General features: G+C 38.6%; 1 protein-coding gene and 33 non-coding genes across 34 annotated transcripts; 33 read left to right on the top strand and 1 right to left on the bottom strand.

Annotated features, from left to right (window-relative positions):
* Positions 1 to 310: 310 nt before the first annotated feature.
* LOC140047401 (coiled-coil domain-containing protein 149-like) lies at positions 311 to 18525 on the bottom strand. Its single transcript, XM_072092416.1, has 11 exons — positions 18357 to 18525; positions 17456 to 17620; positions 16842 to 16895; positions 13203 to 13307; positions 12549 to 12665; positions 11826 to 11998; positions 11626 to 11698; positions 5077 to 5161; positions 4606 to 4750; positions 2226 to 2305; positions 311 to 2040 (listed from the first exon to the last, which is right to left on the bottom strand). The coding sequence occupies exons 1-11, from the start codon at positions 18426 to 18428 to the stop codon at positions 1304 to 1306; spliced, it is 1806 nt and encodes a 601-aa protein (XP_071948517.1). The 5' UTR covers positions 18429 to 18525; the 3' UTR covers positions 311 to 1303.
* Positions 18526 to 19325: 800 nt separating this feature from the next.
* Positions 19326 to 19398, top strand: Trnam-cau (transfer RNA methionine (anticodon CAU)). Its single transcript has one exon. It is a non-coding gene; the product is annotated as a tRNA-Met (tRNA).
* Positions 19399 to 19607: 209 nt separating this feature from the next.
* Trnam-cau (transfer RNA methionine (anticodon CAU)) lies at positions 19608 to 19680 on the top strand. The gene has a single exon. It is a non-coding gene; the product is annotated as a tRNA-Met (tRNA).
* A 212-nt stretch (positions 19681 to 19892) lies between these two features.
* Positions 19893 to 19965, top strand: Trnam-cau (transfer RNA methionine (anticodon CAU)). Its single transcript has one exon. It is a non-coding gene; the product is annotated as a tRNA-Met (tRNA).
* A 71-nt stretch (positions 19966 to 20036) lies between these two features.
* Trnam-cau (transfer RNA methionine (anticodon CAU)) lies at positions 20037 to 20109 on the top strand. Its single transcript has one exon. It is a non-coding gene; the product is annotated as a tRNA-Met (tRNA).
* Positions 20110 to 20179: 70 nt separating this feature from the next.
* On the top strand, positions 20180 to 20252 carry Trnam-cau (transfer RNA methionine (anticodon CAU)). Its single transcript has one exon. It is a non-coding gene; the product is annotated as a tRNA-Met (tRNA).
* Positions 20253 to 20464: 212 nt separating this feature from the next.
* Trnam-cau (transfer RNA methionine (anticodon CAU)) lies at positions 20465 to 20537 on the top strand. The gene has a single exon. It is a non-coding gene; the product is annotated as a tRNA-Met (tRNA).
* Positions 20538 to 20608: 71 nt separating this feature from the next.
* Trnam-cau (transfer RNA methionine (anticodon CAU)) lies at positions 20609 to 20681 on the top strand. The gene has a single exon. It is a non-coding gene; the product is annotated as a tRNA-Met (tRNA).
* A 72-nt stretch (positions 20682 to 20753) lies between these two features.
* Positions 20754 to 20826, top strand: Trnam-cau (transfer RNA methionine (anticodon CAU)). Its single transcript has one exon. It is a non-coding gene; the product is annotated as a tRNA-Met (tRNA).
* A 501-nt stretch (positions 20827 to 21327) lies between these two features.
* Trnam-cau (transfer RNA methionine (anticodon CAU)) lies at positions 21328 to 21400 on the top strand. Its single transcript has one exon. It is a non-coding gene; the product is annotated as a tRNA-Met (tRNA).
* Positions 21401 to 21469: 69 nt separating this feature from the next.
* On the top strand, positions 21470 to 21542 carry Trnam-cau (transfer RNA methionine (anticodon CAU)). Its single transcript has one exon. It is a non-coding gene; the product is annotated as a tRNA-Met (tRNA).
* Positions 21543 to 21611: 69 nt separating this feature from the next.
* On the top strand, positions 21612 to 21684 carry Trnam-cau (transfer RNA methionine (anticodon CAU)). The gene has a single exon. It is a non-coding gene; the product is annotated as a tRNA-Met (tRNA).
* A 213-nt stretch (positions 21685 to 21897) lies between these two features.
* On the top strand, positions 21898 to 21970 carry Trnam-cau (transfer RNA methionine (anticodon CAU)). The gene has a single exon. It is a non-coding gene; the product is annotated as a tRNA-Met (tRNA).
* Positions 21971 to 22040: 70 nt separating this feature from the next.
* Positions 22041 to 22113, top strand: Trnam-cau (transfer RNA methionine (anticodon CAU)). The gene has a single exon. It is a non-coding gene; the product is annotated as a tRNA-Met (tRNA).
* Positions 22114 to 22183: 70 nt separating this feature from the next.
* Positions 22184 to 22256, top strand: Trnam-cau (transfer RNA methionine (anticodon CAU)). The gene has a single exon. It is a non-coding gene; the product is annotated as a tRNA-Met (tRNA).
* Positions 22257 to 22326: 70 nt separating this feature from the next.
* Trnam-cau (transfer RNA methionine (anticodon CAU)) lies at positions 22327 to 22399 on the top strand. The gene has a single exon. It is a non-coding gene; the product is annotated as a tRNA-Met (tRNA).
* A 355-nt stretch (positions 22400 to 22754) lies between these two features.
* Trnam-cau (transfer RNA methionine (anticodon CAU)) lies at positions 22755 to 22827 on the top strand. Its single transcript has one exon. It is a non-coding gene; the product is annotated as a tRNA-Met (tRNA).
* A 212-nt stretch (positions 22828 to 23039) lies between these two features.
* Trnam-cau (transfer RNA methionine (anticodon CAU)) lies at positions 23040 to 23112 on the top strand. Its single transcript has one exon. It is a non-coding gene; the product is annotated as a tRNA-Met (tRNA).
* A 70-nt stretch (positions 23113 to 23182) lies between these two features.
* On the top strand, positions 23183 to 23255 carry Trnam-cau (transfer RNA methionine (anticodon CAU)). Its single transcript has one exon. It is a non-coding gene; the product is annotated as a tRNA-Met (tRNA).
* Positions 23256 to 23469: 214 nt separating this feature from the next.
* Positions 23470 to 23542, top strand: Trnam-cau (transfer RNA methionine (anticodon CAU)). Its single transcript has one exon. It is a non-coding gene; the product is annotated as a tRNA-Met (tRNA).
* A 70-nt stretch (positions 23543 to 23612) lies between these two features.
* On the top strand, positions 23613 to 23685 carry Trnam-cau (transfer RNA methionine (anticodon CAU)). Its single transcript has one exon. It is a non-coding gene; the product is annotated as a tRNA-Met (tRNA).
* Positions 23686 to 23755: 70 nt separating this feature from the next.
* Trnam-cau (transfer RNA methionine (anticodon CAU)) lies at positions 23756 to 23828 on the top strand. The gene has a single exon. It is a non-coding gene; the product is annotated as a tRNA-Met (tRNA).
* A 71-nt stretch (positions 23829 to 23899) lies between these two features.
* Trnam-cau (transfer RNA methionine (anticodon CAU)) lies at positions 23900 to 23972 on the top strand. Its single transcript has one exon. It is a non-coding gene; the product is annotated as a tRNA-Met (tRNA).
* A 70-nt stretch (positions 23973 to 24042) lies between these two features.
* On the top strand, positions 24043 to 24115 carry Trnam-cau (transfer RNA methionine (anticodon CAU)). The gene has a single exon. It is a non-coding gene; the product is annotated as a tRNA-Met (tRNA).
* Positions 24116 to 24326: 211 nt separating this feature from the next.
* Trnam-cau (transfer RNA methionine (anticodon CAU)) lies at positions 24327 to 24399 on the top strand. The gene has a single exon. It is a non-coding gene; the product is annotated as a tRNA-Met (tRNA).
* A 213-nt stretch (positions 24400 to 24612) lies between these two features.
* Positions 24613 to 24685, top strand: Trnam-cau (transfer RNA methionine (anticodon CAU)). The gene has a single exon. It is a non-coding gene; the product is annotated as a tRNA-Met (tRNA).
* Positions 24686 to 24897: 212 nt separating this feature from the next.
* On the top strand, positions 24898 to 24970 carry Trnam-cau (transfer RNA methionine (anticodon CAU)). The gene has a single exon. It is a non-coding gene; the product is annotated as a tRNA-Met (tRNA).
* A 71-nt stretch (positions 24971 to 25041) lies between these two features.
* On the top strand, positions 25042 to 25114 carry Trnam-cau (transfer RNA methionine (anticodon CAU)). The gene has a single exon. It is a non-coding gene; the product is annotated as a tRNA-Met (tRNA).
* A 70-nt stretch (positions 25115 to 25184) lies between these two features.
* On the top strand, positions 25185 to 25257 carry Trnam-cau (transfer RNA methionine (anticodon CAU)). The gene has a single exon. It is a non-coding gene; the product is annotated as a tRNA-Met (tRNA).
* Positions 25258 to 25469: 212 nt separating this feature from the next.
* On the top strand, positions 25470 to 25542 carry Trnam-cau (transfer RNA methionine (anticodon CAU)). The gene has a single exon. It is a non-coding gene; the product is annotated as a tRNA-Met (tRNA).
* Positions 25543 to 25613: 71 nt separating this feature from the next.
* Positions 25614 to 25686, top strand: Trnam-cau (transfer RNA methionine (anticodon CAU)). The gene has a single exon. It is a non-coding gene; the product is annotated as a tRNA-Met (tRNA).
* A 212-nt stretch (positions 25687 to 25898) lies between these two features.
* On the top strand, positions 25899 to 25971 carry Trnam-cau (transfer RNA methionine (anticodon CAU)). The gene has a single exon. It is a non-coding gene; the product is annotated as a tRNA-Met (tRNA).
* A 71-nt stretch (positions 25972 to 26042) lies between these two features.
* On the top strand, positions 26043 to 26115 carry Trnam-cau (transfer RNA methionine (anticodon CAU)). The gene has a single exon. It is a non-coding gene; the product is annotated as a tRNA-Met (tRNA).
* Positions 26116 to 26185: 70 nt separating this feature from the next.
* Positions 26186 to 26258, top strand: Trnam-cau (transfer RNA methionine (anticodon CAU)). The gene has a single exon. It is a non-coding gene; the product is annotated as a tRNA-Met (tRNA).
* Positions 26259 to 26432: the final 174 nt, after the last annotated feature.

Genomic DNA, 26432 nt, shown 5'->3' with positions numbered 1-26432 from the left:
TCATTGTTAGAGTGCATTTCATTTTTATCAACCTGAGTTTTGAATTTAATAATTACTTAACTATTATTTTATCAAACTTGTAGTTTAATAAACAATACACATATTACTCTTTGTTTTGTCATCTGCAGAAACAAACTAAAATTATTATTAATTTATTGTTTTATTGTACACCTTTAAATTTCCTGAACTTGCAAGCTAAAATACATAATTCAGTAAAATATAATACATAATTAAATACATGTTAGAATGTTAATTGTATTATATAAATATGTAAACATTTATTGAATTTATTATATTGTATTGCACAGTTTTATGGAATTATGATGAATTAAAATTAATTATCTGAAATTATTCAGTGGATCCTCTGGTATTCATTGAAACTAAATACATTTTTTAATTGAAATAAATATATTTTTACAAATTGTGTTCACAGTTTAGAGAAATATACAACATAAGTTAATATTTATCATTTAACCTTAAATAACCACAAACATAGATAATATATACATTTAAAAATAGAATACAGATATGTAGATATGTTTATTTTGGAATGAAATTAATTGGAATTTAATTGCACCGATAGAAATACAAGTATTCCCTATTAAAATAAATATAAAATAAATTTAATTTTAAGTTCATTTACATACAAAATACAGTAAATGAATTATCTTCCCAGATAATTTGGTGTCATCATGAAAGCTATCATTTTGTTGTTAGTACATTTCTTGGCATTGGATACACTCTGTACAAAACCTACATGGTATATGGTTTAATAATCAGAACTTCTTAAATACTGTACATAGTTTTTAGGCTAAGGGAAGTAGACCTTATAGCAATTTTACAAAGTTTCTATACTGTAAGCACCAAATTTTCAAAAGTTTTTTTATCTCCACAATGTTTTCTTTTTATTTACATGCATTTGGTAAATTCCCCTTTTCTCTTGCATTTGGTACATTAAGTTATTGCTATAGAACTGAATAGTAGTAGTAGTAGTTTATTAGTAAAGTATACTGTATAATAACTGCAACACATTTGGTTAGGATACACTGAGAAGAGGAATTGAATAAATAGAATATCCAGAATATACTCTCAAATGTGTTACTACTGTTAAACAGAATTGGTTTTGACAGAACTGATTCTGTTGGAGTTTAATAATAATGTCAACAGTATAAATACTGTACTAATCAGTTTAAAACATTTACATAATTGAATGTACTGTAGGTTTGATGTGATTTGTGTTCACTGCAAGGTGTACAGAATTAAGTCCAGATATAAACAGAATAAGTTATACAATTGAATCATATTACACTGGGCATTGGAGATTTTCAGAAGAATCAAGGTCGTCTTCTTCTGTTTCATCCTTCTGATTATTCTGATTGTTACCATTCTTAGACAACAGTGGATCTGTTGCTTTCGGACTGCCATTTGATTGCACTTCATCTATTCGTTCTTTTGTTAATTTGTCTGTGATGTTATCAATGATGTCTTCAAGTTTAATCATACTGTCATCTTCCTCAAAAGATGCTTCATCAGTTTCAGAAAAACTCTTCAGAAGCTGTGAATGTTCATGGTATCCATTTTCTTCTGCAACTTCGACGATATCTTCAGTTTTTTCAGTAGATTCTTTGGATGCTTTTTCACTGCCACCTGCAAGTAGACCAGCTGTTCTTTCTGGTAGACTCTTAGATTTACCAAGATTGCTGAGTTTTAGTTGTCCACCTCTTCTAAATGACTCCAAAGTGTTGGCCTTTGCAAGAAGTGCTCTGGAGATGTTGATGCTATTCAGGCTACTGGTCTCTGAATCATTATCATCACCAGAAGCTAATAGGTCAAAATCATCCAATGAAATAAGGCTGTCGGTGTCACTGTACAGCTGCGGTGAAGCTCGCATGGCCTGATGCACTGGTGTGCCTCGACCACTAGAGGGAGCACTTTTTGAGATACTATCACCATTCTCTTTTGGAGTTGTAGAAGGTGTCAGCGTTATCAAGCCTGCACGCATATTCTCTTGATCCTTTGCCACAATAGCTGCACTACGACCTATCAATAACAAATAAACTTAAATTACTCTAAAATCATTATACACACATTGATATAATAATGCACAGTATAGTTACTGTACTAAATGTCTCTGATTTTTACAATATACTTTGGAAATTAATAGAATACAGTCATAATGAGGCATCTTATTTTAAGAGCCACTTTGTTTTGTAGAGTATCCTTACCAGGTGGTAGATTCCACAATCCAGATATTTCCAAGGTTTTTAATTTCTTTTCTAATTCTGCCACACGAAGACCAAGAATTCTAAAGAGTAAAACATATTTCACTTTAAAGGGGGATTCTGGGTTTAAAATTGCTTTTAAATATCGTTTATTTATTAAATAAAAAATATTATAACAATATAGACATGTCAGAATGAAGAAGTAATAACGAGAAATTAAAAAAATTAAATTTCATATACATTTTAGGGTAAATTCATGGAAAGTCTGTTTTTCAGCAGCTTAGGGAAGCTCATTATTAATATTCATGAGATATTCACAAAATCACGTCATCAATGGATTCCAAACTCGCGACGTCAAGCTTGTACGTGTTGTAATTGTGTTCTCTCTCCCCTGTCAAACGACGACCACCCGATCATTGTGAAATACATTTTTTGTAGATTTTCTAAGCTAGGCCTAAAGTGTAATAATAACAGTAGTAGCATATATTTATTTGACATTTAATGAAATACAAAATTTAGTACAGATTACGGAGTCATAAATTATAATATTTTTATACCTCGAATAGTACAGATCGTATATCGGCTTCACGTACTAGGCTAGGCCTGGATAAGCAAGCCTGCGAGCAGCGATTTTAATTGCTTTTGCTTATCCTTGCCTCCTTAGATTTTCACCTGTCTTGTTTTTGTTACCTTGTTTTAAATGTATTTCGATTTTAAAGGCTAAATAAAGAATGAATGAATGAATGAAGGCCTAGCCTAAATCATTTTATTCATGGGTGAGAGCCATTTCTAACTAGGGATTCCATGCCACGATGGCTACGTTAAAACATTGGGGCCATCATTCATGGGCCTAGCTAGCCTATTACTAAACGATTGGCCCATAAATAACAAAACTCAGTGGATTCCAAACCCATCCTATCAACCAAACTCATAAACAATCTAAACCTAAAACGTTCTACAAAAATCGGCTGTAAATATTGAGGCAAAACAAGGTCCGATCGCCGTCCGCACGTATGGTGTCCCGATCGTCTAATAAGTAGGCCTAAAATAGGCCTAGTTTACTCTAAAAAAAAAGCGGATACTGCATCAAGCAAGTAGACTGGTAGTAGGAAGGAGACCTAGCCGATCCGGCCCAGTTAAAAATTGAGCTAGCTAGTGTAGTAGACCCTATGCGAATTGATACTACCAGGCTTTTTACTATAAGCTACACTTGTTAAAATTAGCAATACTGTACTTATGTTTACAAATATTCCAACTCTCTAATTCGAGCTATATTATCTATACCATTCTGGTAGGTCGAGTCAACCTTCAATCAAATACTGTACATCGTTCATGTTGTGATTATAGACGGGGTATACTCGACCCGACCAGTTTGGTATTGTATACTGTATCTGCTTATCACGTGACGATGCCAGGCGTGGGGCAGAGAGAGCACGTGTATCGTCGTCGCGCTCTCCTCGCTCAGCAGGAATGTATACGTTACGCTTCATTGATTTTGAAGGCTTTCCCTAAGTCAGTGCGAAAATCGGCAAACGTAAAGTGCAAACTTATCTAAATTTTCACTGTTTTGATTGATTTTCATAGAAAATTGACTTTATAAATGGGAAGACCGACTAAAATTACATCAGATAAGTATAATTTTACAAAAGTAATTGATATGGTTAATGATAACGAGTCGTCGGAAGATTGACCATTTCACGAATTTCCTATTCTGTAACCACAGTGTGATTTTGCCGTAGCTGCACTTGCAATCTGGCCTCATTTCACAGCCTTCGTTCTGCTTCACTAGGCACTTATATACATTGAAACTTTTACCATTCAAGAGACAAACAAATATATTTTACATTTTTTACTATTCATTTTAAACCCGGAACCCCCCTTTAACCAAAATTTAAGCAATAAAGTACACTAAAAGCACTACAAAAACAGTTCTGTCTTTTAGAAGCAAATCGGGGCAGTATCAATTTGGTTAAATTAGTATCAGTCTGCAAAATCTATAATGCACATTCAACAACACACACTACTCATGATACTGTATAAATAAAGCTTTTTTTTAAACACTGCATAGTCTGTGGGAGGACTTCTGTTATCCAATGATAAGCATTCTAATTTATAGACATTCGACCTTATGGTTTAGGAGTACAAAAGTTGAGCAATATAGCTATGAACTATAGATTTTCTCAAACTACTCCAAAATGATTGTGTCATTTATTATTTTTCAGAGCTTTAGTCCAAGTATTTTTGAATTTCCGAGACAGAGTAACCGGCCCGTGGGTCAAAGTTTTATTTTAAACTGTGGTCATTCCTTGCCATCCCAGTGTATTTTTTCTTTTTATGTCTACTAAAGAAAATGAATGAAATTTTGTCTCACAACATAACTTACTTGTTTGTGTTCCTTTGATGATTCAAGGCCATGTTCTTATCATGAATAGTTTCAAGCAGAGCTGCAGCTAGTGATTGTAAATCAGCAACTGATGAGGCTGTTACTGGAAGGCCTGTGGCTTTACCTTCTGCTAGTAATTGTTCAACTACAAAACAAAAGTATAAATTGTTTTAACAGATTGTGATAACATCTTGGTACTGTACAGTATGTATAAATCCCAAGGTATTACAGTAGATATCAGAAACTGAGTGAAATACTTGCAGACAGTTACAGATGATGTGATATGCTAAATTCAACCCGTATTGAAGATACTGATAACTCAAGATTTTAATTTTTTTTTTGAAAAATCTATAAAAAAACAGTAATTGCCCTATAATTAATTATACCCTAATGTGCAGAAAATATTGTTTAAATCACAATAAACCTTTGAAATAGGTATAATTAAATACATATGTATTCCAAACTATTTACCTTGCTTTTGTGAGATTACGATGCCTCCTGAAGACGTCGCACCAAGTCTCAGTGTTGCTCTTCCTCTTTTCCTTTCTAAAGCAGCCTGAGAAACAATGAAAGTATCATAACACTACTAGCAATTAGTATTAAAGGGGGGTTCCGGGTTTAAAATGAATAGTAAAAAATGTAAAATATATTTGTTTGTCTCTTGAACGGTAAAAGTTTCAATTTATATAAGCGCCCAGTGAAGCAGAACGAAGGCTGTGAAATGAGGCCAGATTGCAAGTGCAGCTACGGCGATATGACACTGTGTTTACAGAATAGGAAATTCGTGAAATGGTCAATGTTCCGACGACTCGTTATCATTAACCATATTAATTACTTTTGTGAAATTATACTTATCTAATGTAATTTTAGTCGGTCTTCCCATTTATAAAGTCAATTTTCTATGAAAATTCATCAAAACAGTGAAAAATTAGATATGTTTGCACTTTACGTTTGCCGATTTTCGCACTGACTTAGGGAAAGCCTTTAAAATCAATGAAGCGTAACGTATGCATTCCTGCTGAGCGAGGAGAGCGAGACGACGATACACACGTGCTCTACCTGCCCATGCCTGGCATGTCACGTGATAAGCAGATACAGTATACAATACCAAACTGGTCGGGTCGAGTATACCCCGTCTATAATCACAACATGAACGATGTACAGTATTTGGTTGAAGGTCGACTCGACCTACCGGAATGGTATAGATAATATAGCTCGAATGAGAGAGTTGGAATATTTGTAAACATAAGTATATTGCTAATTTTAACAAGCCTATAATACTTTATTAAAAGGCCTGGTAGTATCAATTCGCATATAGGGTCTACTACACTAGCTAGCTCAATTTTTAACTGGGCCGAATCGGCTTGGTCTCCTTCCTACTACCTGGTCTACTTGCTTGATGCAGTATCTTTAGACGATCGGGACACCATACGTGCGGACGGCGATCGTACCTTTTTTGTCTCAATATTTACAGCCGATTTTGTAGAATGTTTTAGGTTTAGATTGTTTAGGAGTTTGGTTGATAGGATAGGTTTGGAATCCACCGAGTTTTATTATTATGGGCCAATCGTTTAGTAGGCTAGCTAGGCCCATGATGGGCCCCAATGTTTTAACGTAGCCATCGTGGCATGGAATCCCTAGTCAGAATGGCTCTCACCCATGAAAACAAATGATTTAGGCTAGGCCTAGCCTAGTACGTGAAGCCGATAATACGATCCGTACTATTCGAGGTATAAAAATAGTAAGACTCCGTAATCTTTACTAAATGTTGTATTTATGTCAAATAAATATATGCTACTACTGTTATTATTACACTTTAGGCCTAGCTTAGAAAATCTACAAAAAATGTATTTCACAATGATCGGGTGGTTGTCGTTTGACAGGGGAGAGAGATTTGAAGTTAACAAACACAACGTACATGACGTCGCGAGTTTGGAATCCACTGATGACGTGATTTTGTGAATATCTCATGAATATTAATGAGCTTCCCTAAGCTGCTGAAAAACAGACTTTCCATGAATTTACCCTAAAATGTATATGAAATTAATTTTTTTTAATTTCTCGTTATTAGTTCTTCATTCTGACATGTCTATATTGTTATGATATTTTTTATTTAATAAATAAACGATATTTAAAAGCAATTTTAAACCCAGAATCCCCCTTTAAATACGCAGAAAAACCTGCGGATGGCCAAAAATTAATATAATACTGAAGTAAATGCAGTACAGTAGAACCCTTCCCCTGGGGAGACACACCTATTAAGGGACACACCTATTAAGGGGACACACCTATTAAGGGGACACACCTATTAAGGGACCACACCTATTAAGGGACCACACCTATTAAGGGGACACACCTATTAAGGGGACACACCTATTAAGGGGACACACCTATTAAGGGGACACACCTATTAAGGGGACACACCTATTAAGGGGACACACCTATTAAGAGGACACACCTATTAAGAGGACACACCTATTAAGGGGACACACCTATTAAGGGGACACACCTATTAAGGGGACACACCTATTAAGGGGACACACCTATTAAGGGGACACACCTATTAAGGGGACACACCTATTAAGGGGACACACCTATTAAGGGGACACACCTATTAAGGGGACACACCTATTAAGGGGACACACCTATTAAGGGGACACACCTATTAAGGGGACACACCTATTAAGGGGACACACCTATTAAGGGACACACCTATTAAGGGGACACACCTATTAAGGGGACACACCTATTAAGGGGACACACCTATTAAGGGGACACACCTATTAAGGGGACACACCTATTAAGGGGACACACCTATTAAGGGGACACACCTATTAAGGGGACACACCTATTAAGGGGACACACCTATTAAGGGGACACACCTATTAAGGGGACACACCTATTAAGGGGACACACCTATTAAGGGGACACACCTATTAAGGGGACACACCTATTAAGGGGACACACCTATTAAGGGACCACACTTATTAAGGGACCACACTTATTAAGGGGACACACCTATTAAGGGGACACACCTATTAAGGGGACACACCTATTAAGGGGACACACCTATTAAGGGACACACCTATTAAGGGGACACACCTATAATAATAATAATAAATGAAAACTTATATAGCGCCGGTATCCTCCACCCATGTGGCGCTCATGGCGCTTTGTGCATTAACAACGTGCGAGAACATCAGCGAATAGTGACGTCTTTAGGTTGGTCTTGAAACTGTTTAGACTAGTTGAGCATTTAACTGTTGCTGGTAAGCTGTTCCATACACTTGCGGCCGCAACGTAAAAAGATCTCTGACCCCACTGATTTTTCGCTCTACGCTCTTGAAGAAGGTTTTGTGACAATGATCGTAGGCCTCTGCGGGATGATTCGTAACGATCCACAAGGTCAGATAAATAAGCAGGAGCACTGTCATTTAGGATCTTGAATACAAACAACGCAAGTTTGTACTTAATACGTTGTTGAACAGGCAACCAATGCAAATCCATCAGGACAGGAGTTATGTGAGCGTTTGATTTTGTATAAGTTACAATTCTAGCTGCCATATTTTGCAAACGTTGTATTTGAGATTTTGGTATGCCAAACAACAAGGCATTACCAATGTCAATTTTAGAAGTGACAAATGAGTGTACAATCAATTCAGCTGTTTTCTTGTTAAGATTACCGCGAATACGACCAAGGTTCCTAATCGATATGCATGCTGCTTTGGATACAGTTGTTATTTGTGCTTCCATAGTGAGATTACTATCCAGCATGATTCCCAGATTCCGGACCACCGATGAGGGAGCGATGTTAGAGTTTCCGATTCTGATATGTGTGATGTTGATTTTGGAGATGTTACATTTAGACCCGACGATAATAAACTCTGTCTTTCCATCATTCAACTTTAGGTAATTTGTTGTCATCCAATTGCGAACATCTTCTATACAGGCTTCCATCTTACTGATTGCTGCAGCAACATCCCTTTGCACTGGATTTACTGACACATAAATCTGTGTATCATCTGCATAGAAATGGAAATGTAGACTGTGTTTGCGAATAATGTCACCAAGGGGAAGCGTATAAATGGAAAACTGGCCAGGCCCAATTACTGACCCCTGTGGTACACCATATTCCAGGCAAGCTTCATCTGAGAATGCATCATTGATACAGACTAGCTGACGTCTTCCTGTAAGATATGACTGGAACCAGTTAAGAGCAACACCATTTATGCCAATGCGATTTCTCAGACGGGTTATCAGTCTTTGGTGATCAACTGTATCAAACGCTGCTGACAAATCCAACAACACCAATAGCGTTATTTTCCCATCATTCATTCCTTGTAACAAATCATTCTGTACCTTTAAAAGGGAACTCTCCGTGCTATGACATGCACGATATGCCGACTGGTAATTCTCATTTAAATTATGCTTTTGAAGATATGGAGTAATGCGTGATGTCACTACACGCTCCAGAGTCTTTCCAAGAAAAGAAAGATTCGACACCGGGCGGTAATTTTTCAGCGTGTTATGATCCAAGTTTTGCTTTTTTATTAAAGGACGAACGTGAGCAATTTTCAGTTCATCTGGCACTATGCCGGTATTAAGAGAATGGTTAATGATTTCCGTTATTATTGGAACGACTGCGTCTATACACTTCTTCAGTATAGAAGTAGGAACTGGATCTAACCTGCATGATTTTGTTGGTGATTTCATCAGAATGCTGCGGATCTCATCTTGAGATGCTGGTGTAAATGTTGTGAGATGCTGATGATGAGCTGTCACAGGCTCATTAAATGACATGTCATCAATCTTGAAGTCGTCTCTGATGATCTTGATCTTGTCTGTGAAAAACTGACAGAACCTGTTCGCAAGATCTAAGTCAGAAAGACTATCTGGGAGAGGTGATACCTGGCGATGATGAAGGAGTTGGTTAACAATTTTAAAAAGTCCTTTCTGATCTGCTGCATGTTCTTCACACAAGCCAATGTAGTAGTTGGCCTTTGCCTTTCTTACCATGGAATTTACATTCCTCTTCTGTGCAATGTAAGCTTGACGATCTATTTCCAGATGAGAGATTCTCCATTTCTTTTCAAGCTTACGCTTTGTTCTTTTCTCAGCATAGATGTCACTGTTATACCAACTAGTGTTTGGTCGGACCTTTACTGTTCTCTTTTTCGGTGGTGCGTGTTTGTCAAGAAGTTCACTCAAAGTGGTGACATATAGTCGTACTTTACTTGATAAATCAAGATTTGAGAGCGAAGTTCCGAGATCAGACTGTGTGATATCTTTACATAATGTCTCAAAATTTATAGCATTCCAATGACGAGTTTCGATGGATTTAGTGATTACGGGTGGCTTCTTGATAAGGAGATTACATGTGATTGCATAGTGATCTGATATACCATCAATGACATTAAGGTTTGAGAAAACAGGAGGATCAGATGAACGAGTGATCAGCAAGTCTAATGTATGACCATGTCGGTGTGTAGGTGTAGACACATGCTGTTGAAGACTGCTTGCTACAAGTAGATTCCGAAAATGAATTGCATCTGCATCATTTGGCATATCCACATGGATGTTAAAGTCTCCAACGAATAGTATGGGAGCCGGCTTCAATACATAGTGATCAACCAAAGTTGAGAATTCTTCAGTGAAAACATTTAGACTGCAACCCGTTGATTTGCTTTGAGGACGATATACTGCTACGAGGAAAACTGAGGATGCATTGCTGACTATTTCCACATTTAGCAGTTCAAATGATTTTGGTAATAATCCCGTGTCATAACATTTAACCGCTATGCTTTCCTTGTAAAGAAGTGCAACTCCACCACCTCTTTTAGTACCAGCACGGGGAGCATGTTTGAGAGAGTATCCGTTGGGTGTAATATTTCCTATAACTGATGTGTCTTCTGGTTTAAGCCACGTTTCCGAAAGGGCAACAACATCCAGATTATGTTCGATAACGAAATCCACAAATTCTGTTGTTTTGTTCCGAACGGATCTTGTATTAATACTGCAAAATTTAATATTGTTTTTAGATAAGAGAGAGTTTGATGATAAGTCCGGAAATGATAGATTGTTTTTAGTGTGTTTGTCACGCCCAGCTCTTGTACCACGCCTGGTTTTTCTTTTTGGCCTCCTTGGTAATAGGTGGATACTACAGCTACTGGAGTTCAACTTAAAAGATTGTATAATTAAGCAAGATTCTTCAAGAAGTTCACAACTGTTATTGTTGTTGGTTACACAGCCCTGTAAACCATGAAGAAACTCAGAGCTATAGCTAATTAGCATGACAACAGCAGATCTTCAAGCATGAGGTGTACAAGGTCATTTACATAACAATATGCACAGTCAGATTGAAAGTACAGGGCTAGCTTCCCACTGATGCTAGTAGACCATTGTTCTTGGGCAGTGATGAGTTTGAATTAAAACAATAAAGGCACAAGCAGGGCCTAGCTGAACTTCAGGAAACAACAAGAAAAACAACTGCGATTTACTCCAAGATACGATTATTTCCACATAAGAAATTTGTGAATATATGGTGCTCAATTTGCTATTCCAGCATCCAGTAAAACTTATTTGATGAAAAAAACCATCTGCAAACAGATACGAAGTTGTTATGCACAGAGCAATGAGAGCCGCCACATGGGCGCTGCAACACTACTCTATATATTAAGGGGACACACCTATTAAGGGGACACACCTATTAAGGGGACACACCTATTAAGGGGACACACCTATTAAGGGGACACTTCATTGTGAAGCAAACAAAGACAACATACCATTACCAGGCCTACATTATTAAGGGGAGTCTTTGTTGGTCCCACCCTTTTCCTGTATGTCTACAATATCAAACTAGTTTTAAAAAAAAACAAGTGTGATGTGCCCAAATATGGTAGTGATATGCTTCAATATGGTTGTGATATGACATCATGTCCATATGTGAACATCACATTTTTTTGTTACCTAAGTTTGATAGTGTAAACAGAGCTTAAACAATATATAGGTTCAACAACATACTTTGTACTTGGCAACTGTTGTATTTGCAAGGTTTTTCTCCTCCTGACATTGTTTCAATCTCTCTTTGACATACCTGATTAAATAATGTATGAAAGTTTCATTAGTTCAATATACAATTTTCCATCATTTTTTAGTGTTGTTGACTTAATGAAACAATTTCACGACTCAATGAAACTTATTTCTAATAATAAATAACTAACTTGTTTTCCATAATTAGTGCGTCAACATCAACAATCCTTCGCTCATCTCCACCTAGAACATAATTCAATTCCTGGTTAGTCCTTTCAGATTTCTCTCGGTAATGATCTCGCTCCGTCACCAGTTCTTGTTCTTGGTCAATCTTAGCCACCATATCTCGCTCCAAAGCTTCCAGCTATTTAGGAATTTTATAATAGAATTATCATATTATAGTAATAGAATTTTAGGTTTTATGAATGGCCTGTCTACTGTAGATATCATAGGCTCAAGTCTTAAACTAAAAGCATGTTCTTAAGAGCGAGGTTCTTGAGTAAAAATTAAAAAAAACAATTCATTTTATTTATTTATTCGGTATATACAAATATATTACAAAACGACAGTCAAGGACTGAAATGAAATGTATTACAAATGACTAAAAATTTAATTTAATTAGTTAGCTTAGTTAATTTAAATGTAATAGAAGTGTACTTCTACAGTATTGTGGCTGTTGGGCCATAGTGGGATACTGTATTAAATGAGATGATATAAAATACTGTACATCACAAGTTGATTTATGGCTGTCATTTGGTTCTGATTTTCATCTGGTTGTACAATTACGTAGGCTTATATAATAATGATGAAGAAATAAATATGTTGTTATTTAGTACATTAAGAAAATCAAATTTCCTATCGTGTTATGATTTGACAATAAAGTGTATCTTAAAATATATTTAATTATCATTTACCTGATCTTTTGTGGCTTCAAGTTGCTTTACTAATTCCTCCCTTTCATGGGCTGGAAAGTGTCTTGTTCCAAGACCTTCATCTCCAACCCTCTGACGAGCAATGTTTTCTCTTAGAAGCTACGCAAATTTAAAAAAAAATGTTAATTTATCTTCAAGTACATTTATACAGTGAGTACTCTACCAATTGCCATGCATATAGATGTAACGTTACCCTGGGTTCAATTAGATACAATATACGAGATATTTTTAATGATAGTGTCTGTTTTCAAATTCCTTTAAATTGTTGTATATTTCATGAAATTGAAATCTCTAATTTTTAATAAATCAGCCTCTATATTGAATCAGTTATTTATATATTATATTCTCTTTGTTTTTCGTTTCTTCATTTTGTATGTGGAATAACTAGAGTCAATCAATCGAAAATATAAAACATTATATTCTCAGAAAAAAGCCCGTAACCAGGGGAGTTGAGGTTCTATGGTTCTTTTTTTTCCTTGTAAGTGCCCTTTTGAAACTAGTGACCAGCATTGAAAGTGCTGGTAAATAGGCCTAACTCATTTTAATTTGATGGCCAATACTCACTAGCCAGTGATTTATCTAGTGCTATAGGTTTTTATTAATATTTTATAAACTAAAGTATACATTGCTTTCTACCTTTACATCCCCTTCAGCCTCCAATAAACTCTGTTTTAGTTGTTTTATCTCAGCTTCAGATTTTCTATTTTGTTCTCGTGATTCACATAAAACTTGTGCTAAGCTCTGAAAAATAATAAATGGCACGATCAAAGTTATTCACAATGTATTAATCACCTTGTTTTTGGAGTAGTTTGAGGCAATCTATAGCTCAACATCTACATATTGCTGAACCTTGTTACAGTATAATAGAGTTGATACTCATGCACTGTGCACTAACATCTACATATTGCTGAACCTTGTTACAGTATAATAGAGTTGATACTCATGCACTATGCACTAACATCTACATATTGCTGAACCTTGTTACAGTATAATAGAGTTGATACTCATGCACTGTGCACTAACATCTACATATTGCTGAACCTTGTTACAGTATAATAGAGTTGATACTCATGCACTGTGCACTAACATCTACATATTGCTGAACCTTGTTACAGTATAATAGAGTTGATACTCATGCACTGTGCACTAACATCTACATATTGCTGAACCTTGTTACAGTATAATAGAGTTGATACTCATGCACTGTGCACTAACATCTACATATTGCTGAACCTTGTTACAGTATAATAGAGTTGATACTCATGCACTGTGCACTAACATCTACATATTGCTGAACCTTGTTACAGTATAATAGAGTTGATACTCATGCACTGTGCACTGACATCTACATATTGCTGAACCTTGTTACAGTATTATAGAGTTGATACTCATGCACTGTGCACTAACATCTACATATTGCTGAACCTTGTTACAGTATAATAGAGTTGATACTCATGCACTGTGCACTAACATCTACATATTGCTGAACCTTGTTACAGTATAATAGAGTTGACATCTACATATTGCTGAACCTTGTTACAGTATAATAGAGTTGATACTCGTGCACTGTGCACTAACATCTACATATTGCTGAACCTTGTTACAGTATAATAGAGTTGATACTCATGCACTGTGCACTAACATCTACATATTGCTGAACCTTGTTACAGTATAATAGAGTTGACATCTACATATTGCTGAACCTTGTTACAGTATAATAGAGTTGATACTCGTGCACTGTGCACTAACATCTACATATTGCTGAACCTTGTTACAGTATAATAGAGTTGATACTCATGCACTGTGCACTAACATCTACATATTGCTGAACCTTGTTACAGTATAATATAGAGTTGATACTCATGCACTGTGCACTAACATCTACATATTGCTGAACCTTGTTACAGTATAATAGAGTTGATACTCGTGCACTGTCCACTAACATTCCTCCTAATTTCCCCAAAACATTTTTAGACCAATTTCATGGGATATGATTGAACATATTTGCTTGCTCATTTTGCATGATGTTAAAGAGATAGGATAGGATGTCAAGTAGGACAACCCATGTATATACATGGATATCAGCTAGTTTTATCAGTACTCAATAATTAGCTACTAAATAATAAATAAAATGAAAAACAATTTCAATATAACCAGAACCAATAAATTTCTACGATTCTTCGAAAAAATCTGGCGATGATGAATATGTTACCTTGAAATTAATGCAATTATTAAAATGTGTAATCATTCATGAGTTATTGTTAATGAATACAATCCCTAGTGATTTCAACACATTACTCATTTAACATACTAGATTAACTGAGCAATATGTAGTTTGCTAATAATAATGTAACCGCCAACATACTGTAACCACTATATATCATTATTATTGCAATATCTATCAATATTATATATATATAAAATATAGTCATTCGGTTTTATGGCTCACTTTTTATTAGTTTATTTTTTCTCCAACTACAGAATTGTTTGTGAATTTTTGGATTTAACTGTAAAGCACTGATATGAAATGTACATTTACAGTAATATGGACATTTCTTTGACAAACAAACACAAGCTGGTCCCTAATTGATTTCCAAAAACACTGTCTATGTCCGCAAGTGATCTATTCTATGTGGTAATCTCTGTGTACAGTATGCTTAAAAGCTGCTTTGTAATTCCAATTCAAGAATCAATTTTAAAGCTGTCTACACTATCAAACTATAGTTTGACAAAAAAAGTGTGATGTGCCCAAATAATATGGCAGTGATAATGACATCATGTCCATATATGGGCACATCACATTTTCTTGCTACATATGTACAACTGTGGAAATTATGCTTCTTTATTTAAAGAATTGTGTTCAGACACATTAAATCAGTCGTGGAGATAAATCAAAGATTGCTATTCTATTCATGCGATGCGTATCTGGAAGAAAATGCTTGAGTGCTATAGGACATAACCAATGAAATGAGGGCCCTGAATGATCAGTTCTATTAGGAACTGAATAGGCTACCCTCAGTAAATATGGTAATAAATAAATAAATAAATAAATAAATAAAAAATAGTATTCCTATTTCGATCCATGAAACTACTTCTACAACAGTCTGTAAAAGTTTTCTAAACTAATTAATTAATTTATTTCCCAGAGTAATGTAAATGTTATCTTGCCTATTTTGTTGGCTATTAATTAATTAATGTTTGTTGTGTTTATGATTATTGTACAGTGCTTCTTTTTTAAAGAATAGCACCATATATAAATGAATAAATTAATTAACTTTTGTTTCAACATAGACTTGCCCCAAGTCTGTATTATCTTTTTTTTAAATTTATTTGTTTTTATTTCGACCGCGATTTTTGTCTGAAAATACAGACTTGTGAAACACGTATAGAAATCGATTTGCAGACCGCAAACATCCGATAAGAATGACGTAGGTTATCATACCGTATTTGGCTATATGGGGCGGGCGGTATGTAAATATGGATTTCGAATCAACCAATGATCATTTTGTTTCAAAATGAAAAAGATCGAGTACGTACAGTGCTGAATGTACGATCGAGACTGTTGAAATATAAAATCGTAATGCCAAGTTGTTTTGTTTATTAATTGTTTAGTCCTTGGCCTGGCCTCTTTCGTAGGTCCTACTCAATTCGCACGTATGACCTGCCAAATAAAACGCCAATAAAGTAGGCCTACATACCACCACCGGCGGCACACAACAACAGGGCTACACCACCACACAGAACAAGACAGGGTCTGGGTGGGAATTAAATCAAAATTATCTCCGCGTAATAAATGATCCATTCAATGTTTGATTTGCGGAGAAGCTAGCCTATCATATCACGAGTTTTCATGTTCTTGGGAAAAATCCCATCAAATGTTTACCAGACTACTAGGCATATAAAATAATGTCTAGCCTTCAGAAACTTTCATAAATGTACCCAAGTAGGCCTACACGTTGTCTAAACGTAACATAGCGCATGCGCATCATCTTAGTTGTTGAGTCTTTGAAATTCTGAAATATGAATATTAAAACGGTGTACGAGTGAGTAGCCAATCGCATGCAGCTGAAACTAGTCAACCGGATAATCGTATGCACCAAGAATTCTTGGTGTCAAACCACGTGACTTGTGCGTGTTTCCCCAGACGGAGTATCCAAAATCAAGTAGTATACGTAAGAAACGCCATATGTGCCAAAATATTTATCTTTTTACTAATATTAAGACAAAACTCCGTCTGGAACCCAGACTAGTTTCAACATTGTATACTGTACAAACCTGACTACGGCGTTCATAAAGATGGTCGCTATCACACAGTGACAGTCCAAGTGCCTGCAAAATCATAACGAAATGATTTAGTAGAAAAAAATACTGTATTAAAATAAGTAGACTTTCCCCAAGTCTGTAGCATTGTCTTTGCAGTTGTAGTCTATTTTAATGTTAGTCCACCAATTTAATTAGCATTTAAATGTTTGTCTGAATATTATACCTATGAAATGCCATATGTGCCAAAATGTTATCTTTTTATCTCTTTACTAATATTATTAAGTTGAATCACAGTCTAGAACCTAGACTATAAATTTAATAGGTATAACATGTTATGTTTGAAAAACTTTTATACATTTTTACGATACTCTCAATTTGGACTTAAATAGGTCAATGTCCATATAGGATATATTTTTTAATGATTTCTGAAAGACTTTTAACAAATTATCAGATGACTGACCACCATATTCGTAGTCATTGCGGATGCAAAAACCTCAAAGTGATCTACTCTCACAGCTCACATTTACTGTATAAACTGCAAAGAGTTTGAGAAGCTAGATCTGAAGATTATCTGCTCAAAACAGCCCAGTTGAATACACCCAATAGGTATAACTTAATTGATGTACCCTTTCTTTTTCTTCAAATTTCTTGCGTTGTGCATTTGATTTGTCTCTTAGTTGTTCGGCCATTAGTTTGTATGCATCCCGTTCTTGCTTAACTTTGTCAAGCTCCTTTGCCAGTATAATCAAGGCATCCTTCTTCGTCTGAAGTTTTCGTTTACAGTTATTAAACTAAAAAATATGGAGAAAAAAATTCATCTTAAATAGAGATCTTAGTTATGATTAAATATTGAGTCAAATGACAAATTTTAAAATGTCATGACACACTTATTTGATCTGATTGGTTAATAGTTTGAGTTTGTATCATATTTATAGAGTTTTACTAAACAGTAAAAGTTCTATTTAATGGTTCTATTGCATGGTAATTTTTTTATTTTGATGTGCAATGTGAGGCTAGTGTCGTGATTCATTGAAGGAAGGCGTAGGATTGGCACACATGGTACTTGCTAAGGACAAATTGTAATAGGCCTAGGTGGAGTTTCTTTTTTACAAAACAAAATTATAATATGAATGAACATAAATGAGGTCAGGATCTATATAGGCCTATTCTATTATAGGCCTACCCTGTAGTGTAGGCTGTATGTAGCTGATGTAGTACCACGATTGACTTTGATGGCAAGAAGGGTCGTTTACAATCTGGATATAAACAATTCAATAATAAGAATTAGTAGTTTCAACAGTTTACTGCAGTGCATTGGATTAAATATTCTATTATTAATCTAACCACCATAAAATGCCTAGGCCTAGCCCAAGTTGCGTCGTGAAACCCATTTGCCAGGCATGTAAGCCCGTAAACAGGCGCGCCTCAGTCACAGGTTTGATTTGGGCCTAGGCCTAGCGAGCACCAGACATTGTCACGGCCACACCCACGCTACGTAAAGTTTTATGATTATAATTATAAACAAACCTCCCCACATAAAAGTTGCCAATCACGCTCATTTCGCATATTTAGCGATTTAATATCAGTTATTGCAGTCATATTCGTAAAATAATTGGTAGCCGCTGCATGTATACGTCGCAAAAATTCTCACAACATTTGTGACCTTTGACATTAGAGATAATTTCAATACTGAAAATGGGTTGCAAACCAACAACGTAAACAAACAATGAATACATTGCAAACAAATTTATTTTATTTATTTTACTTCACTGATATTTTACAAGGGTACTCTATCTCTTGAAAAATATGCAATATTAAAATCAAATTAAAATAAAGATTAACAAAATAATGCATAAAATAATTAGAATCAAAAGGGAAATCAAATAAAACAGTGAATTAGATTATGTGTTTTTTCATTGGATACAAATGTTTGACGAAAATATCAAATAAACTGTATGAACCGGCGACGTACCAAATCGGTAAAGAAAAATGATATTATATTAATCCAAACCATACAAAATGGAATTTAAGTTATGCCATGCCGTTTCTGTGTTCCTTGACGGAGTTGGCAGCGCGTCAGACTCATAATCTGAAGGTCGTGAGTTCGAGCCTCACAGGGGGTGGAACTCCCATTTTGTTGTTAATGTTTTGTTCAAATTACTTTTGTAAAAAAGTTCTGCTTGACTTGTCTGTGTATACTCAAAAGCCTCCTCCTTGGCGCAGTCGGCCGGGCGTCAGTCTCATAATCTGAAGGTCGTGAGTTCGAGCCTCACAGGTGGAACTGATCCCATTTTGTTGTGTTAAAATTCCTTCTGTAAAAAAGTTATGCTTGCCTTTTCTGTGTATACTCAGCAGCCTCCTTGGCGCAGTCGGCAGTGCGTCAGTCTCATAATCTGAAGGTCGTGAGTTCGAGCCTCACAGGGGCACTCCCATTTTGTTGTGTTTAAATTCCTTCTGTAAAAAAGTTATGCTTGCCTTTTCTGTGTATACTCAGCAGCCTCCTTGGCGCAGTCGGCAGCGCGTCAGTCTCATAATCTGAAGGTCGTGAGTTCGAGCCTCACAGGGGGCAGATATTTTTGTTGTGTTCAAATTCCTTCTGTAAAAAGTTCTGCTTGCCCTTTCTGTGTATACTCAGAAGCCTCCTTGGCGCAGTCGCAGCGCGTCAGTCTCATAATCTGAAGGTCGTGAGTTCGAGCCTCACAGGGGCACTCCCATTTTGTTGTGTTAAAATTCCTTCTGTAAAAAAATTATGCTTGCCTTGTCTGTGTATACTCAGCAGCCTCCTTGGCGCAGTCGGCAGCGCGTCAGTCTCATAATCTGAAGGTCGTGAGTTCGAGCTTCACAGGGGGCAGATATTTTTGTTGTGTTCAAATTTCTTCTGTAAAAAGTTCTGCTTGCCCTTTCTGTGTATACTCAGCAGCCTCACTGGCGCAGTCGGTAGCGCGTCAGTCTCATAATCTGAAGGTCGTGAGTTTGAGCATCAAAGGGGCACTCCCATTCTGTTGTGTTAAAATTCCTTCTGTAAGAAAGTTATGCTTTCCTTGTTTCTGTGTATACTCAGCAGCCTCCTTGGCGCAGTCGGCAGCGCGTCAGTCTCATAATCTGAAGGTCGCTAGTTCGAGCCTCACAGGGGGCAGATACTTTTGTTATGTTAAAATTCCTTTTGTAAGAAAGTTCTGCTTGCCTTTTTTCTGTGTATACTCAGCAGCCTACTTGGCGCAGTCGGCAGCGCGTCAGTCTCATAATCTGAAGGTCGTGAGTTCGAGCCTCACAGGGGGAACTCCCATTTTGTTGTGTTAAAATTCCTTCTGTAAAAAAGTTATGCTTGCCTTTTCTGTGTATACTCAGCAGCCTCCTTGGCGCAGTCGGCAGCGCGTCAGTCTCATAATCTGAAGGTCGTGAGTTCGAGCCTCACAGGGGGCAGATATTTTTGTTGTGTTCAAATTCCTTCTGTAAAAAGTTCTGCTTGCCCTTTTTGTGTATACTCAGCAGCCTCCTTGGCGCAGTCGGCAGCGCGTCAGTCTCATAATCTGAAGGTCGTGAGTTTGAGCATCAAAGGGGCACTCCCATTCTGTTGTGTTAAAATTCCTTCTGTAAGAAAGTTATGCTTTCCTTGTTTCTGTGTATACTCAGCAGCCTCCTTGGCGCAGTCGGCAGCGCGTCAGTCTCATAATCTGAAGGTCGTGAGTTCGAGCCTCACAGGGGGCAGATATTTATGTTATGTTAAAATTCCTTTTGTAAGAAAGTTCTGCTTGCGTTTTTTCTGTGTATACTCAGCAGCCTACTTGGCGCAGTCGGCAGCGCGTCAGTCTCATAATCTGAAGGTCGTGAGTTCGAGCCTCACAGGGGGCACTCCCATTTTGTTGTGTTAAAATTCCTTCTGTAAAAAAGTTATGCTTTCCTTTTTTCTGTGTATACTCAGCAGCCTCCTTGGCGCAGTCGGCAGCGAGTCAGTCTCATAATCTGAAGGTCGTGAGTTGGAGCCTCACAGGGGGCAGATATTTTTGTTGTGTTAAAATTCCTTTTGTAAAAAAGTTGTGCTTGACTTTTCTGTGTACACTCAGCAGCCTCCTTGGAGCAGTCGGTAGCGCGTCAGTCTCATAATGTGAAAGTCGTGAGTTCGAGCCTCACAGGGGGAAGATATTTTTGTTGTGTTCAAATTCCTTTTGTAAAAAAGTTCTGCTTGACTTTTCTGTGTATAAAATACTCAGCAACTTCCTTGGAGCAGTCACCAGCGCGTCAGTCTAATAATCTGAAGGTCGTGAGTTTGAGCATCACAGGGGGCACTCCCATTTTGTTGTGTTAAAATTCCTTCTGTAAAAAAGTTATGCTTGCCTTTTCTGTGTATACTCAGCAGCCTCCTTGTCGCAGTCGGCAGCGCGTCAGTCTCATAATCTGAAGGTTGTTAGTTTGAGCCTCACAGGGGGCACTCCCATTTTGTTGCGTTTAAATTCCTTCTGTAAAAAGTTCTGCTTGCCCTTTCTGTGTGTACTCAGCAGCCTCCTTGGCGCAGTCGGCAGCGCGTCAGTCTCATAATCTGAAGGTCGTGAGTTCGAGCCTCACAGGGGGCAGGTATTTTTGTTGTGTTAAAATTCCTTTTGTAAAAAAGTTCCGCTTGACTTTTCTGTGTACACTCAGCAGCCTCCTTGGCGCAGTCGGTAGCGCGTCAGTCTCATAATCTGAAGGTCGTGAGTTCGAGCCGCACAGGGGGAAGATATTTTTGTTGTGTTCAAATTCCTTTTGTAAAAAAGTTCTGCTTGACTTTTCTGTGTACACTCAGCAGCCTCCTCGGCGCAGTCGGCAGCGCGTCAGTCTCATAATCTGAAGGTCGTGAGTTCGAGCCTCACAGGGGGCACTCCCATTTTGTTGTGTTAAAATTCCTTTTGTAAAAAAGTTATGCTTGCCTTTTCTGTGTTTACTCAGCAGCCTCCTTGGAGCAGTCGGCAGTGCGTCAGTCTAATAATCTGAAGGTCGTGAGTTTGAGCATCACAAGGGGCACTCCCATTTTGTTGTGTTAAAATTTCTTCTGTAAAAAAGTTATGCTTGCCTTTTCTGTGTATACTCAGCAGCCTCCTTGGCGCAGTCGGCAGCGCGTCAGTCTCATAATCTGAAGGTCGTGAGTTCGAGCCTCACAGGGGGCACTCCCATTTTGTTGTGTTCAAATTCCTTCTGTAAAAAAGTTCTGCTTGCCCTTTCTGTGTACACTCAGCAGCCTCCTTGGCGCAGTCGGCAGCGCGTCAGTCTCATAATCTGAAGGACGTGAGTTCGAGCATCACAGGGGGCACTCCCATTTTGTTGCGTTTATATTCCTTTTGTAAGAAAGTTATGGTTGCCTTTTTTCTGTATACTCAGCAGCCTCCTTGGCGCAGTCGGCAGCGCGTCAGTCTCATAATCTGAAGGTCGTGAGTTCGAGCCTCACAGGGGGCACTCCCATTTTGTTGTGTTCAAATTCCTTCTGTAAAAAAGTTCTGCTTGCCCTTTCTGTGTACACTCAGCAGCCTCCTTGGCGCAGTCGGCAGCGCGTCAGTCTCATAATCTGAAGGACGTGAGTTCGAGCATCACAGGGGGCACTCCCATTTTGTTGCGTTTAAATTCCTTTTGTAAGAAAGTTATGGTTGCCTTTTTTCTGTGTATACTCAGCAGCCTCCTTGACGCAGTCAGCATCGCGTCAGTCCCATAATCTGAAGGTCGTGAGTTCGAGCCTCACAGGGGGCAGATATTTTTTTTGTGTTAAAATTTCTTTTGTAAAAAAGTTCTGCTTGCCCTTTCTGTGTACACTCAGCAGCCTCCTTGGCGCAGTCGGCAGCGCGTCGGTCTCATAATCTGAAGGTCGTGAGTTGGAGCCTCACAGGGGCAGATATTTTTGTTGTGTTAAAATTCCTTTTTTAAAAAAGTTCTGCTTGACTTTTCTGTGTACACTCAGCAGCCTCCTTGGCGCAGTCGGCAGCGCGTCAGTCTCATAATCTGAAGGTCGTGAGTTCGAGCCTCACAGGGGGCACTCCCATTTTTGTGTTAAAATTCCTTTTGTAAAAAAGTTATGCTTGCCTTTTCTGTGTATACTCAGCAGCTTCCTTGGAGCAGTCGGAAGCGGGTCAGTCTCATAATCTGAAGGTCGTGAGTTCGAGCCTCACAGGGGGCAGATATTTTTGTTGTGTTAAAATTCCTTTTGTAAGAAAGTTATGCTTTCCTTTTTTCTGTGTATACTCAGCAGCCTCCTTGGCGCAGTCGGCAGCGCGTCAGTCTCATAATCTGAAGGTCGTGAGTTCGAGCCTCACAGGGGGCACTCCCATTTTGTTGTGTTAAAATTCCTTCTGTAAAAAAGTTATGCTTGCCTTTTCTATGTATACTCAGCAGCCTCCTTGGCGCAGTCGGCAGCGCGTCAGTCTCATAATCTGAAGGTCGTGAGTTCGAGCCTCACAGGGGGAACTCCCATTTTGTTGTGTTCAAATTCCTTTTGTAAAAAAGTTATGCTTGCCTTTTCTGTGTATACTCAGCAGCTTCCTTGGAGCAGTCGGAAGCGGGTCAGTCTCATAATCTGAAGGTCGTGAGTTCGAGCCTCACAGGGGGCAGATATTTTTGTTGTGTTAAAATTCCTTTTGTAAGAAAGTTATGCTTTCCTTTTTTCTGTGTATACTCAGCAGCCTCCTTGGCGCAGTCGGCAGCGCGTCAGTCTCATAATCTGAAGGTCGTGAGTTCGAGCCTCACAGGGGGCACTCCCATTTTGTTGTGTTAAAATTCCTTCTGTAAAAAAGTTATGCTTGCCTTTTCTATGTATACTCAGCAGCCTCCTTGGCGCAGTCGGCAGCGCGTCAGTCTCATAATCTGAAGGTCGTGAGTTCGAGCCTCACAGGGGGAACTCCCATTTTGTTGTGTTCAAATTCCTTTTGTAAAAAAGTTATGCTTGCCTTTTCTGTGTATACTCAGCAGCTTCCTTGGAGCAGTCGGAAGCGCGTCAGTCTCATAATCTGAAGGTCGTGAGTTCGAGCCTCACAGGGGGCAGATATTTTTGTTGTGTTAAAATTCCTTTTGTAAGAAAGTTTTGCTTTCCTTTTTTCTGTGTATACTCAGCAGCCTCCTTGGCGCAGTCGGCAGCGCGTCAGTCTCATAATCTGAAGGTCGTGAGTTCGAGCCTCACAGGGGGCACTCCCATTTTGTTGTGTTAAAATTCCTTCTGTAAAAAAGTTATGCTTGCCTTTTCTATGTATACTCAGCAGCCTCCTTGGCGCAGTCGGCAGCGCGTCAGTCTCATAATCTGAAGGTCGTGAGTTCGAGCCTCACAGGGGGAACTCCCATTTTGTTGTGTTCAAATTCCTTTTGTAAAAAAGTTCTGCTTGCCCTTTCTGTGTACACTCAGCAGCCTCCTTGGCGCAGTCGGCAGCGCGTCGGTCTCATAATCTGAAGGTCGTGAGTTCGAGCCTCACAGGGGCAGATATTTTTGTTGTGTTAAAATTCCTTTTGTAAAAAAGTTCTGCTTGACTTTTCTGTGTACACTCAGCAGCCTCCTTGGCGCAGTCGGCAGCGCGTCAGTCTCATAATCTGAAGGTCGTGAGTTCGAGCCTCACAGGGGGCACTCCCATTTTGTTGTGTTAAAATTCCTTTTGTAAAAAAGTTATGCTTGCCTTTTCTGTGTATACTCAGCAGCTTCCTTGGAGCAGTCGGCAGCGCGTCAGTCTAATAATCTGAAGGTCGTGAGTTTGAGCATCACAGGGGGCACTCCCATTTTGTTGTGTTAAAATTCCTTCTGTAAAAAAGTTATGCTTGCCTTTTCTGTGTATACTCAGCAGCCTCCTTGGCGCAGTCGGCAGCGCGTCAGTCTCATAATCTGAAGGTCGTGAGTTCGAGCTTCACAGGGGGCAGATATTTTTGTTGTGTTCAAATTTCTTCTGTAAAAAGTTCTGCTTGCCCTTTCTGTGTATACTCAGCAGCCTTATTGGCGCAGTCGGTAGCGCGTCAGTCTCATAATCTGAAGGTCGTGAGTTTGAGCATCAAAGGGGCACTCCCATTCTGTTGTGTTAAAATTCCTTCTGTAAGAAAGTTATGCTTTCCTTGTTTCTGTGTATACTCAGCAGCCTCCTTGGCGCAGTCGGCAGCGCGTCAGTCTCATAATCTGAAGGTCGTGAGTTCGAGCCTCACAGGGGGCAGATACTTTTGTTATGTTAAAATTCCTTTTGTAAGAAAGTTCTGCTTGCCTTTTTTCTGTGTATACTCAGCAGCCTACTTGGCGCAGTCGGCAGCGCGTCAGTCTCATAATCTGAAGGTCGTGAGTTCGAGCCTCACAGGGGGAACTCCCATTTTGTTGTGTTAAAATTCCTTCTGTAAAAAAGTTATGCTTGCCTTTTCTGTGTATACTCAGCAGCCTCCTTGGCGCAGTCGGCAGCGCGTCAGTCTCATAATCTGAAGGTCGTGAGTTCGAGCCTCACAGGGGGCAGATATTTTTGTTGTGTTCAAATTCCTTCTGTAAAAAGTTCTGCTTGCCCTTTCTGTGTATACTCAGCAGCCTCCTTGGCGCAGTCGGCAGCGCGTCAGTCTCATAATCTGAAGGTCGTGAGTTTGAGCATCAAAGGGGCACTCCCATTCTGTTGTGTTAAAATTCCTTCTGTAAGAAAGTTATGCTTTCCTTGTTTCTGTGTATACTCAGCAGCCTCCTTGGCGCAGTCGGCAGCGCGTCAGTCTCATAATCTGAAGGTCGTGAGTTCGAGCCTCACAGGGGGCAGATATTTATGTTATGTTAAAATTCCTTTTGTAAGAAAGTTCTGCTTGCCTTTTTTCTGTGTATACTCAGCAGCCTCCTTGGCGCAGTCGGCAGCGCGTCAGTCTCATAATCTGAAGGTCGTGAGTTCGAGCTTCACAGGGGGCAGATATTTTTGTTGTGTTCAAATTTCTTCTGTAAAAAGTTCTGCTTGCCCTTTCTGTGTATACTCAGCAGCCTTATTGGCGCAGTCGGTAGCGCGTCAGTCTCATAATCTGAAGGTCGTGAGTTTGAGCATCAAAGGGGCACTCCCATTCTGTTGTGTTAAAATTCCTTCTGTAAGAAAGTTATGCTTTCCTTGTTTCTGTGTATACTCAGCAGCCTCCTTGGCGCAGTCGGCAGCGCGTCAGTCTCATAATCTGAAGGTCGTGAGTTCGAGCCTCACAGGGGGCAGATACTTTTGTTATGTTAAAATTCCTTTTGTAAGAAAGTTCTGCTTGCCTTTTTTCTGTGTATACTCAGCAGCCTACTTGGCGCAGTCGGCAGCGCGTCAGTCTCATAATCTGAAGGTCGTGAGTTCGAGCCTCACAGGGGGAACTCCCATTTTGTTGTGTTAAAATTCCTTCTGTAAAAAAGTTATGCTTGCCTTTTCTGTGTATACTCAGCAGCCTCCTTGGCGCAGTCGGCAGCGCGTCAGTCTCATAATCTGAAGGTCGTGAGTTCGAGCCTCACAGGGGGCAGATATTTTTGTTGTGTTCAAATTCCTTCTGTAAAAAGTTCTGCTTGCCCTTTCTGTGTATACTCAGCAGCCTCCTTGGCGCAGTCGGCAGCGCGTCAGTCTCATAATCTGAAGGTCGTGAGTTTGAGCATCAAAGGGGCACTCCCATTCTGTTGTGTTAAAATTCCTTCTGTAA

Source organism: Antedon mediterranea, chromosome 4, assembly GCF_964355755.1.
Source record: "Antedon mediterranea chromosome 4, ecAntMedi1.1, whole genome shotgun sequence".
Lineage (NCBI taxonomy): Eukaryota > Metazoa > Echinodermata > Crinoidea > Comatulida > Antedonidae > Antedon > Antedon mediterranea.
The sequence above is the reverse complement of the archived record's forward strand: the minus strand, read 5'-3'. Positions and strand labels throughout refer to the sequence as shown.

Excerpts from the sequence above, each read along its gene's own strand:
- LOC140047401 (XM_072092416.1), bottom strand. The coding sequence starts at position 18,428 with ATGACTGCAATAACTGATATTAAATCGCTAAATATGCGAAATGAGCGT. Across the intron at positions 11,699-11,825 it reads GCACTAATTATGGAAAACAA|GTATGTCAAAGAGAGATTGA; the intron begins GTTAGTTATTTA and ends TTATTTAATCAG. Across the intron at positions 2,041-2,225 it reads ATTGTGGAATCTACCACCTG|GTCGTAGTGCAGCTATTGTG; the intron begins GTAAGGATACTC and ends TGTTATTGATAG.